Below are 12,500 nucleotides of genomic sequence, written 5' to 3'. Positions count from 1 at the left end.
CTTCGCGGATTTTTTTTCATAACCCATGTCTATACATATATTGCGGATTTTCTGGAAATATCGAAAATACCGCGATGTGACCGATGGTGCGAGATTGGAGAAAGTAAGGAAAATTGAATCATGATTGATTTTCAATATAAATGAAACTTTGAGGAGCAACAAAGATATCATTTGTTAGAGAGATAGAGAGAGGTAAGGAATGGGAGGTAGTGAAAAGTAGCCCACAGAGAGAGAGAGGAGAGAGAGAGAGAGAGAGAGAGGGGGTAGAGGAGAGAGAGAGAGAGAGATATAGGTAGAGAGAGAGAGAGAGAGAGAGATAGAGGGGGGTTTAAATGTAATAAACAAAAAAATTTGATAGGTTATAACACATTGGTGCTTATGTAATATCAACTGTATACTGTAGACGGTTTGAATAAGTTAAGAAATGGTATAAATGATACTTTGTTAGTGTATTCGTACACACTCAAGAGCGGCAGCTAGATGACAGCTGATCTAATCACAGCCAAAAGTAAAAAAAAAAAAAAAAAGTCAACAATACTCGATTTTTAAAACACACCCGAAATTTAAAAACAAAAGTACACGCTTTCTTAATGTACAATTAACTATTTAAAGAGTGGCAATTTTCTAGAATAAAATATTTCCCAAAAAATAGTGGTTTGCTGATGAAATCGGATGCCCTATTTTTGGCTATGATTGAAATGGATGTAGACTCGGCCTAATTATTTCATTTCGTATTTAATTGACACTAAGAAAACTAATTTTAGTTTCTTCATCTAAATGTAAGTATTGTATAACACGAAGAGAGAGAGAGAGAGAGAGAGAGAGAGAGAGAGAATGAATCAGCTGTTGTAATCAAATGGCGTGTTTTTGTTTCGTGAGAATTTCATCGCCACGACTTTAACAACAACATACTGTACTGAACTTTACAGTATTATACAGACTACTGTAATATGATAAAGTAAAATATTTGTAATCTATTTTATATGAAATGGGGCTATTTTTGTTTTGTTTAAAATTTACATTTACGTATGTAAAACAACTCTCTCTCTCTCTCTCTCTCTCTCTCTCTCTCTCTCTCTCGTAGATTGTTTTCCTGCTTTGCTACGTATGTATGATTTTATATAGATACGGTAAATAATATTTGTAATAACATATTTTATAAAAGCTTTTACTGTAATATCATTATTTATCACTTTCATCATGCGGGTTAAATTCCTTAGTTTGTTTACTGAGCGTACTTTATGACGCCGTCGTTTCAGGCGGCGTCATAAAGAAAAAAATTTCATTTGGAAGTCCTAAGAAAAATTAAGTAAAACATTAGTAATAACCAAATCAACATACTGTACTGAATAATCAATATAATTGATGCAAAAACTAACCTATAAACAGATGTGTAAATGCGTTTGTTTCTTCATTAGGATCAGAGATAAACGTAAACAAAACATTGGTTGCCATTTTTTATCGTGCTTTTTGGCGTGTTTAGGAAACGCATGATATAAAGTCGCCTTTAATATTTGTGCCTGTTTTAGTTTAGGGTACTGTATTACATGCATTAAGTGTTCTGTACATTAAAGGGTAGTTTGTTAACAGTACTACGTACAAGGGAAGGTTTTAAAAGTCTGAATATACATGTTAAATAAATAGGTAAATATGGTGTTACTACTTCGCGGATTTTCACCTATCGCGGCCGCGTCTGGAACCTATCTACCGCGATAAACGAGGGTTCACTGTATATAAATAATATTTTTGGGCTCAAGCCATGTCGTCCTGATGGAAGTTCCTATAGGGTAGCTTCCTAGGGTATATTACAACTACGGCGATATTCCCATAGAATTTACCTTAAGGTACCAGAATTCTAACTCCTGGAGCGAGTATCCCTCGTGAAAGGGATATCGCGACATATCAGAGGACGTATTCTTGACACGCCACATGGCAATCTGCATCCTGGACAGAGATTTCGTCTCGTAGGAGGGATTGGCAAGAAACGAATTCGGGAAAGAAAAAGGGGAGCCGCTCCCAAGGCTTCCCTATCCTCCGATTCGTATGTGTGCCTGGCGCCAATCCTGGCGCCATCTGTATTCCTTTTTGCGTAGCTTAACAACTCGGTGTTTTTTCCTGTGTTTCTCGCAAATCTTGGATTTATTTTACTTTTTCATGGCTTCTCCGTCTTCGTCGGCCTCTGATAAGTTGAGTATAATGTCTTTTATGTATAAATGTAGGCTCTTGGTAAAATTTTGAGTGATTAATAGGATTAATCTTTGTTACAAGAGCCGTAGCCTACCAGAGGCGTCCTGGACGCTGTCGCTCGCTAGGTATAAATTTAGTTAGTCAGAGCGACATTCCTGGTTGTTTTGCTTTAATAAATTTTAGCTATTTAGCATTACATAAGATTTCCTTTCGTGCTTAGTATTAATTTGGCGAAGTATTCGCCATTCTGGCCTACGGTAGGCCATGTAGCCTAGTCGTTTGGTCCTAGTACTTCATGCATGATTTTGGTTTTTCCGAGTGTAATAAAAATTTTATTGAAGCTTTAGGCTATATTTTATACATTTAAGACTGTGTGGAATATTTCCAAGATAGTATACGAGTGAGTTTCGGTGATTTAGGTAATCGATTCTCTTGGTGCCTAGGCTAGTTGCTTATGGAGCCTTAGTATACTTTATCATACTACCCGGTTGCTTTCTTTTCTTCGGAGAAGGTATGCAATCCCTTTCCCTCTGTTTAAGCCTTGGGCTTATCCCTAAGTGGTTTTTTCCGAATTTATTTTCGATAAAACTATACTGGGGTGTTACTGTACCTTCCTGTTCCTGTAGTATGGTTCAAGAGGGACAGAACAACAGAGTTTTTTTAGTCTGAGTCTGTGTTGTCTGGCTTGGGGCAGAGTCCCCCTCGCTGGCCTGACACAGACAAAGGGAGCTTAGCCCCCTTAGGTCACTACCGAAGGTTTCTGTGGATATGATTCCTTCTTTTGTGATCTACCAGACTAGTCCTTGTTGCTGTTCTCGGGGAAGGATAAGTTTCTTTCCCTGGGAGTAGCAACACCTTCCTTGCTTTGGTGCTCTGGGAGCTGGCAAGTATTGCTGGCCTTCCCCCTTAGATCTCCCTTAGGCTAGGATAAGTTTCTTGGCTGCGGGTGATCTGTCACTAAAGCAAGGTTGGTAGGACCCTCTTGTCCCTTCCCCCTCTTTCTCCGTAATGGCCTAGCCATTACTGTACTGTACGTCGTTCTACATCTGGACCTAGTATAGGTTAGGATGTGGAATTGACTCAGCCCCTTGCCGGCCGGCAAGGGTCTTATGTTTTCGAGTGCTGCCCGGACCTCTCTTGGTCCCTCATCCATGCCTGCCTGTAGAGCCAGACGGCATTGGTCAGGAAGCCTGAATTAGTTTCTCCCCTTCCTTATATGCACTCTTTCGGTTGCCGGGCTTGGAGGTTGTGTACACTCTTATCCCGGCATCCATTCTATTTTTCCTCTAGTGCTGTACCCGACCCGGCTGCCGGCCTCATAGGCCGGCAGCCGGGCAGGTGTAGTCCTCTGGTTCTTTTGCTGCCGGCTGGCATCGGTCTTGTACCTTTGCCGGCTGGCTTATGTCAGCCCTTGTCTGCCGGTCACCAAGAGTGTGGCCGGCAGCTGGGTACTACCTTGTGTAGTTGCCGGTCGGCAGCCATTGCCGGCCGACATTGGCTGTTGCCGGCCGGCAGTTGCTGCCGACTGGCACATGCATTTGAACCAGAGTGCTGCCGCCTTATAGCTGTTAAGTAGTATACTTTAAAGCTAGTTATGGTGTGTGCCGGCATCCCCCTATACTGTACTAGTATTCTTCAGTATAACATATACAGTAAGAAGAAAACTATGGTAAGGGTTTTGGTACAGCACTGTGTCTTCTAACACTATTGTGTTTTCTCGCACATCCCTTTGCTGTTGCCCTACAGATAGGATTTAGGGAAGCGAGTTCTTTCCTGTCTATTATCCAGGATTTTAAAATCATTGCTTAGGTGTGAGCTCCACCTGTTTCCTCTGGAAACCTTGCATTGGTTACTCTAGAAGAGATTAACCATTTGATTTTATTATCTGGAAGGCTGCAACAATGGGTTGTGAGGGAAACACAAGTGTGTGTCTTTCCTTTCTGAATTGTTATGCTATACTATGCATATCCAGTGATACATAGTTCACTTGATACTCATGGAAATTTCTTCTCTTTACAGAAGGACACTCCGAAGTGCGGAAGTGCTTTCTGCAACGTCCGCAGCAAGAACCTCTGCGGACATGAGTTTTGTAGGAGACACGCAGCATACGCTGTCTCCAAGGATGATCTCCGGTATTGGGACCCTCAGGTAAGTACTGTGTGCACTAACCTGATTACTGAGACCTTTGATTCCCCTAGGACGGAGGAATCAAGGGATATAGCTAGGAAGAAGCTTCGTACCTGGGTAAGGGGCTTCCAAAAGAACACTTCTGGCCCTTATCTTCCAAGTGAGAAGATGAGGGCGTATCTTTTCCCTAAGGCATCAGCTGATGCAGTGATTCCCCAGCCTCAAGAGGAGATCCCCTAAGTTCAGATCCAGGTGGATGCTGTAGTCGCAGTCGCGATGCAAGACATCCAGTTAGATGACAGGATGTCTGATGTGGACGAGTGTCTGGAGGAAGACCTCCTGGCAGAAGCCCAGGATGAAGTTCAAGCCCCAGACGTTGTAGAGGTAGACGTCGACGAGGTGTCGGCTACTCCGGTTCAGATTCCGGAGCCTATTCCCTCAACATTGGCCGGTCTCCCAGTAGAGCTGGGACAGGCCCTCTCTTCTATTGTTGGAATGAGCCAACAAATGCAGAAGGAGAATCAGGAGAAGGCGGCTGCAATGGAACTGCGAATGCAGTGCCTTGCAGAATCACATGGGCCCCAGAAAAAGCTCAATGTGAAAGACCTTCCCTTGTGCTCAGATGCTAACCCATGGAGGTATGCTGAGCACATGCCGATGACGACTGGAAAGATCATCTCGGATAAGCTGGGCTCAGTTCCCCTGGAGGAGGTGGAATTCTGGCCCAGCAAGGCATCATATCCGGACTGTTAAGTCCGGCTGAGGAAGGAACCAGCTTCAAAGGAGGAGACAGAGCCGAAGGAGGTCGTAGTGATGGACCATGCTAAGGCTCAAGCTCTACTTTCATCCTCGATGAAAGAGAGGAGCTTCTCTAACTCAAAGGTAGCCGCATTGAACAGGAAGCTCCCTTCCTTTGTGTCCTCGCCTACTAGAGCCTTTCCCTTTTTACAGAAAGGGTTTCTGGCTGTACTAAAAGCAGTCGAGGCCGGCAAGCCTTGCCCCTCCCTAGAGGAGTGTAAACCCTTGTCGCTGGCCCTGCCTATGGACCACAAAGACTGGAAGGACGTCCATCTTACGTTCTCAGTTGGAAAGTTGGAGGCTGATATTGCCGGACGTCAGTTCAGCGAGGACCTCCCTAAGCTGTCTGACTTTCTTTTGCGAAGAGAGTTCGTTACAAAAGAAAGACTGACTGCCTCAATGTCTCTTCAGACTACTCTCGAGACGATGGCAAGTGACCCCAAGGTCCATGAAATGTTCATGGTAGTGGCCAAGACTCATCTGGCCACAGTGACGAAGGACCTTTATGGCTTCGTCAAGGCAAGGAGAGCTTGTAGGGAGTTCGTGTTTACCTCGGCTACGGTGAGACACGAGCCAAGGAAACTAATCTCCTCCAACATTTGGGGAAAAGACCTTTTCCCTACCGACTTGGTCAAAGAAGTTGTTGATAAGGCCGCCTTGGAGAATAGAAACCTTCTCCAGAAGTGGGGCCTGTCTATCAAAAGAAAGTCTTCCCCAGATGAGGGTCCTCAACCAAAGAGGAAGACTATGAGGACTAGGCTACCGTCTCGGCCAGCCAAGCCTGTTAGACAGCAACAGCAACTGCAATTGCCATTGCCCCCAGTGCCCCAGATCGTGGCACAAACCCCGACCACTTTTCAGTGGGTACCCCAGGCCGTGTCGACACAGTCCACGGCATTCACCCCAGCGTTCGAAGGGCAGTCTACTTCCTTTCGAGCAAAGCCTAGAGGAGCAGCCAGAGGCTCGTCTAGACGCCCCTCAAGGGGAAGGGGATTCAGGGGTGGTCATGGTCAGGAAGGCAAGACCTCAGGACGGCAGTCCAAGTGAGGTGATACCGGTAGGAGGGAGACTTCTGAAATTTCGGGATCGGTGGACCTTCGATCCCTGGGCCCACAGCCTACTCAAGAATGGACTGGGCGAGAGCTGGTACAGCACTCCAACCCCGTGCCTTCGGTTTTTCCAACACTCCACCCCCGTTATGGAGGAGTACGTTCAAGAACTGTTGGAGAAAAAAGGTGATCCGAAGGGTGAAGCCCATCAATTTCTAAGGGAGGCTGTTTTGTGTTCCCAAGAAAGACTCGCAAAAGCTCAGAGTCATTCTGGACTTGTCGCCACTCAACAAGTTCATAGTGAATTGCAAATTCAAAATGCTAACACTGCAACACATAAGGACCTTACTGCCCAAGAGGGCATATTCCGTCTCTATAGACTTGTCAGACGCCTATTGGCACATTCCAATTAGCCATCGACTCTCCCCCTACCTAGGGTTCAGGCTACAACGAAGACTATACGCCTTCGGAGCCATGCCATTCGGGCTAAACATAGCCCCAAGGATTTTTACGAAGCTTGCGAGCGTAGCTCTCAAACAATTACGCCTAAAGGGAATTCAGGTACAGTAGTAGCCTACCTGAACGACTGGTTGGTGTGGGCAGCATCCGAGACAGAATGCTTGCAAGCTTCCAGTCAAGTGATCCAGTTCCTAGAGTACCTAGGCTTCAAGATCAACAGAAAAAAGTCTCGACTTTCTCCATCTCAAAAGTTCCAGTGGCTGGGAATCCACTGGGACCTTTTGTCACACCGTTTCTCCATCCCGGCGAAGAAAAGGAAGGAGATAGCGGGTTCTGTCAAGAGACTTCTAGATTCCGAAAGGATATCAAGACGCGAGCAGGAGAGGGTACTGCGCTCTCTCCAGTTTGCTTCGGTGACAGACCCAGTGCTAAGAGCACAGCTAAAGGATGCAATCGGAGTTTGGAGAAGTTATGCATCAAACGCGAGCGGAGATCTGAGAAGACCAGCCGCTTCGGCTAAGTACTCTTCTCAGGCCTTGGTCCCAAGCCAGACATCTAAAGAAGTCGGTTCTTCTTCAGCCACCTCCCCCGTCGGTGACGATTCACTCAGACGCCTCGAAGGAGGGATGGGGAGGTCACTCTCATCGGAAAAAAGTCCACGGGACTTGGTCCAAGCTATTCAAGACCTTTCACATAAAACTTTCTAGAAGCTAGGGCAGTGCTCCTTACCTTGAAGAAAGTCTCCCCGCGTCACTTGATCCACATAAGGTTGGTGATGGACAGCGAGGTAGTTGTGAGATACTTGAATCGACAAGGATCGAGGTCACCACCTCTCAACCAGGTGATGTTGGCCATCTTCCGATTGGCGGAAAAGAAGAAATGGTACCTGTCGGCAGTTCACCTTCAAGGAGTCCGCAATGTGACAGCGGACGCTCTATCCAGGTTCACACCGATAGAGTCGGAATGGTCCTTAGACGCAGGATCATTCTCCTTCATTCTGAATCAGTCCCAGAACTGTAGATAGACCTCTTTGCGACGAAAGACAACAAGAAGTTGCCCCTGTACGTGCCCCGTACGAGGACCCCTTAGCGGAAGCAGTGGACGCGATGTCCCTCGACTGGAACAGATGGTCCAAGATTTATCTGTTCCCTCTTCACAACCTTCTGTTGAGGGTCCTCAACAAACTGAGATCCTTCAAGGGGTAGCGGCAATAGTGGCCCACAAGTGGCCGAACAGCGTGTGGTTCCTCCTGGCATTGGAACTGTAGCTGAAGTTTGTACCGCTACCAGATCCAGTTCTGACCCAACGAGTCCAGAAGTCAACTGTCAGCGCTTCATTACAGAAAACCCGGACCCTGCAGCTCATGATTTTCTCTCCCTAACGGTGAGAAAGCGTTTCGGGATTTCGAAAGCCAGCATAGACTTCCTTGAGGAATATAAGTGCAAATCTACTAGAAGGCAATATGAGTCATCTTGGAGAAAATGGGTGGCCTTTTGTCAAGGCGAAGAATCCGCAGGAGATCTTGACAGACTTCTGCTTATCTTTCTTCTCCACCTCCATGGTCAAGGATTGGCAGCTAACACGATTTCAGCGTGTAAGTCTGCTTTGACAAGACCCATTCTATATGCCTTCCAGGTCGACCTAGGTAACGAGATCTTTAATAAAGTCCCGAAAGCCTGTACTAGGCTCAGACCTTCAGCACCTCCAAAGCCCATTTCATGGTCTTTAGACAAGTTCTTCATTTCGCTTCTCTGTTGAGCAATGAAGAGTGTGCGTTAAAGGATTTGACACAAAAAGTTATTTTCCTATTTTGCACTCGCGTTCGGGGCCAGGATTAGTGAGATTGTAGCCTCTCGAGAGAGGCAGGTCGTGTTCAGTTCCTGGCTGGGGGAGAACTGAACCTGCTTCCGGATCCTACGTTTCTCGCCAAGAATGAGTTACCCACCAACAGGTGGGGACCCTGGAGAATCTGCCCTCTGAAAGAAGATGCATCTATATGTCCAGTAGAATGCCTAAAGGTCTATCTTCATAGAACTTCAGACTTCAAGGGTGGTCAACTATTCAGGGGAGAAACATCAGGCTCAAATTTATCTCTGAATCAACTCAGAGCGAAAATCACATATTTTATTCGCAGAGCGGATCCTGACAATACACCCGCAGGTCACGATCCGAGAAAAGTTGCCTCATCCTTAAATTTCTTTAATTGTATGGATTTTGAACATCTCCGTTCATACACTGGCTGGAAGTCTTCCAGAGTGTTCTTTCGCCACTATGCGAAGCAAGTAGAGGAACTAAAGAGATCTGTGGTAGCAGTGGGTCGCGGTGTTAACCCTACTGTTTAACTCTGCGAGGAACAGTGGTCTTAATTGGGACGATTAATTCCAGGGTGAGTGTGTAGTTACATACTGTACTACAAACTAAGTGAGGGCACTGTGTTGCCCATGTAGACTGTTCCATTTCCGAAGGTGAACCTAGCATAAGTGCAGACATGTGTGCCGAGCGTTTCTAACGCTAATGTCATTGATTTGTAATACAGACTTTTATGACTTTGATACCTCGGTATCTTAAAAGTGGCATTTAATGTTTTTCTTTCAGACAAACAAGCTCTGTTTACTATCATACTTATGCTTAAAGTTTTGGGTTATCCTCTTCTTATGTATACATATATATATATATATAATTGTGGTTAACCTGTCTATTTATTGCCTGTCAATAAACTGGTTCTTGAGAACCTTGCGTCCCCTTCACCTGTGTCAATTTATTGGTATAATTGAGCATTCATTCTATGTACCTTATCTGGGATAATTCTAATAGAATTGTTCCTTTATGCAAGCTATGTTGCATTGGTTTTCCTCCTATACGGATATAAAACCTTTGTCCAATACAAGTATTGTGCGGAGAACTGGTCGATATTTCATATTGACGCAGTGGTTCTTTAAAAACTATGCTTTACTTAATATAGGGCGAGACCACTATATTAGCTTGCCTGGTATTCATACATAGGTATATGTACTCTTCGAGACTTTTCCAGAGTCTAGTAGGACTCTTCCCTGTAAGGGGGCAGGAAGCTCTAACATGGTTTATAGTTAGTTGAAAAGATGTATAACGGTAACATCTTAGGTCTCTAGGTCTAGTCGACCGGGAAAAATTACATCCGGGGAGTACGGCACGTTCTGAGAATCCACAGATACAGTAATGCTCTGGTACACTTCCATCAGGACGACATGGCTTGAGCCCAAAAACCGGATTTTGAGCGAAGCGAAAAATCTATTTTTGGGTGAGATGGCCATGTCGTCCTGATGGACCCGCCCTTGCCTTTCTAAGAAAGGGCTGTAGGACCCCTCCCTACATACAGTATCTGTAGCACCTCGTGTACGCTACAAGGAATACAGATGGCGCCAGGCACGCATACGAATCGGAGGATAGGGAAGCCTTGGGAGCGGCTCCCCTTTTTCTTTCCCGAATTCGTTTCTTGCCAATCCCTCCTACGAGATGAAATCTCTGTCCAGGATGCAGATTGCCATGTGGCGTGTCAAGAATACGTCCTCTGATATGTCGCGATATCCCTTTCACGAGGGATACTCGCTCCAGGAGTTAGAATTCTGGTACCTTAAGGTAAATTCTCTGGGAATATCACCGTAGTTGTAATATACCCTAGGAAGCTACCCTATAGGAACTTCCATCAGGACGACATGGCCATCTCACCCAAAAATAGATTTTTCGCTTCGCTCAAAATCCGTTATATATATAATATATATATATAATATATATATATATATATATATATATATATATATATATATATATAAAATCATAAAATTCTCACATTTTTTAGACTATATGGCACTCCACTATGAAACTGAACCAAGGTCAACTTTTATATATCATTAAATCAAAACTAGAGTTAAAATTTCTTGAGAAACTTAATTAAAACTTGCTAATTTTACAGAATATACCATAAGTAGGCCTAGTTAGTAATAATGACCAAGGTTGTGATGGCTTTGAGAAAATGTCAGCAACATTTATTCTATATCTGCAATTCCCAAACCCAAGCCTTGATAGGTATCATTTGGAAAAATCCCAACCTTATCTTCGCTGTGAGATAGAGGTGGACAGAGATTGGGAGGGGGGATAATTCTACCTGCCAACTCTTCAATAGCCATCTCCTGCACCTTCTTGGTCCTGGTTTGAGTGAGGAGTGGGCTTACCACTGATCATATGTGCATATATTCTAGCTCTAGGATATTGCATGTCAGCACAATGACCTGTCTATAGCCTCTGCTGTTCCTGAGTAACCATTAAGCTTTTGGCAAACCTAAATAAATATCAATTACCATTAAGCTTTTGGCAAACCTAAATAAATATCAATTACCATTAAGCTTTTGGCAAACCTAAATAAATATCAATTACCATTAAGCTTTTGGCAAACCTAAATAAATATCAATTTCCTTCTAATATATCTTTTCCCATAAAATGCTGAATTAATGTAAAAAAATTCCAATTTCATAACCTACAGGTTAGTCGACTTGGAAGCTATGCTGACCGAAGGAAAAGACTGACAACTGGAACTGTGGTAGTGGATGTCATTGGGTCCCTCTTTGGTCAAATGATTTCCGATAGGTGGCCGAAGACTAACTCTACTCGCCTTCTCCTGAGTATGTGGTTTATGTTTTCCTTCATCATCTGCACAGCCTACAAGGGAAATCTCACAGCTTTCCTGACAATTCCCAAGTACCCCAACAGACCCGAGACAATGAAACAGATGGTAGCTGTGGGTGCAACGTAAGCAAACAAACAGTGGGTTCAATATTTGTTAAAAGAAGAGGTTCAATCCTGGTAAACAGAAGTTTCAATTTTGCTAAAATACAAGGTTCAATGCTGTTTACAATTAGAGATCAGAAGTCAATTAACAGATGATAGCCAAGGTTGGCAGAAAGTTAATAAAAGATTACTAATTGGATTGTGATAAAAAAAAGAGGGTACAACAACTTCATTTATTTTATCTAATCCAGATAGGTCAGAATTAGCTTTAAATGTTCATAACTCTTACAGAAAAAAAAACTGTTGAATATTATAGAGCCCGCAAAAGGGAAAAAAGTAATTCAAATATGATAAATAGCCTCCTGGCTAGTACAGTAGTAACGCGTTCACCTAACATTCGCATGGCAGCAGATCGATCCCCGCCAAGGACCGTGAGTTTAAGCTGTTTACTGGGGAGGCTACTGCTGTGGTTGGGCACTACAGTGAGGGGGTTGGGCTTGCCCGGCTGACGTTCTATTGAGCATCGATTCTGATGAAACTGGAACTGAAACCAGACAACTTTAACTTGACACAATTAAAATTTATCTTGATTGTTGTTTGTTCCCATTGACTTACAAATATTTTGTCCTTTAAAGTAGGAATGTCTTCAACTGAGCTAGAATGGGTAGTTATTGATAAGTAATGAGAGAGTAGTCCTGTCCACTTTCCAGTCAAGATTCTTCACTTTTGATCTTTGCCTCAGGAAGGATGATTGAGGCAGCAAATTAAACTTTAAATGACTATAGCCTGTAGCGTTTGGAAAAATGTAAATTATTTCAAAATATTTTATTTGCTCCTCAGGGCATACAAACCTTTTGTCTTAAAAAGGGGCAACTTGCTTATTAGTGGGTACGGAGTCCCCTTAGAACCAAACTGGTAGGTCCTTTTTCTTCTCTGGAATATGCCAGCCCCCTGGTCCCATATAGGAGCAAGGGAGACTATCTCTCCATTACAAGCATGAATAGTCTGATAGGGTCTGGCCAGTACTAGGTCATGTACCTTGTACTCGGTCGATAAAGGAATCTTTCTATTGTGGAGGGGAGAGCAAGTCTGGAATCATATACCTAGTAAATGATGGTC

General features: G+C 43.9%; 1 protein-coding gene across 1 annotated transcript in view; it reads left to right on the top strand.

Annotated features, from left to right (window-relative positions):
• LOC137651465 (glutamate receptor ionotropic, kainate 3-like) overlaps positions 1-12,500 on the top strand; it is a 26,249-nt gene that overhangs the window by 348 nt on the left and 13,401 nt on the right. Inside the window, exon 2 of the mRNA XM_068384690.1 lies at positions 11,137-11,402. Within this exon, the coding sequence (XP_068240791.1) occupies positions 11,137-11,402 (266 nt within the window). The remainder of the gene's footprint in view (positions 1-11,136; positions 11,403-12,500) is intronic.

This window comes from Palaemon carinicauda, chromosome 13 (assembly GCF_036898095.1).
Source record: "Palaemon carinicauda isolate YSFRI2023 chromosome 13, ASM3689809v2, whole genome shotgun sequence".
In the NCBI taxonomy this organism is placed as follows: domain Eukaryota; kingdom Metazoa; phylum Arthropoda; class Malacostraca; order Decapoda; family Palaemonidae; genus Palaemon; species Palaemon carinicauda.
Note: the sequence above shows the minus strand (reverse complement) of the source record. Positions and strands in the feature narration are given on the sequence as shown.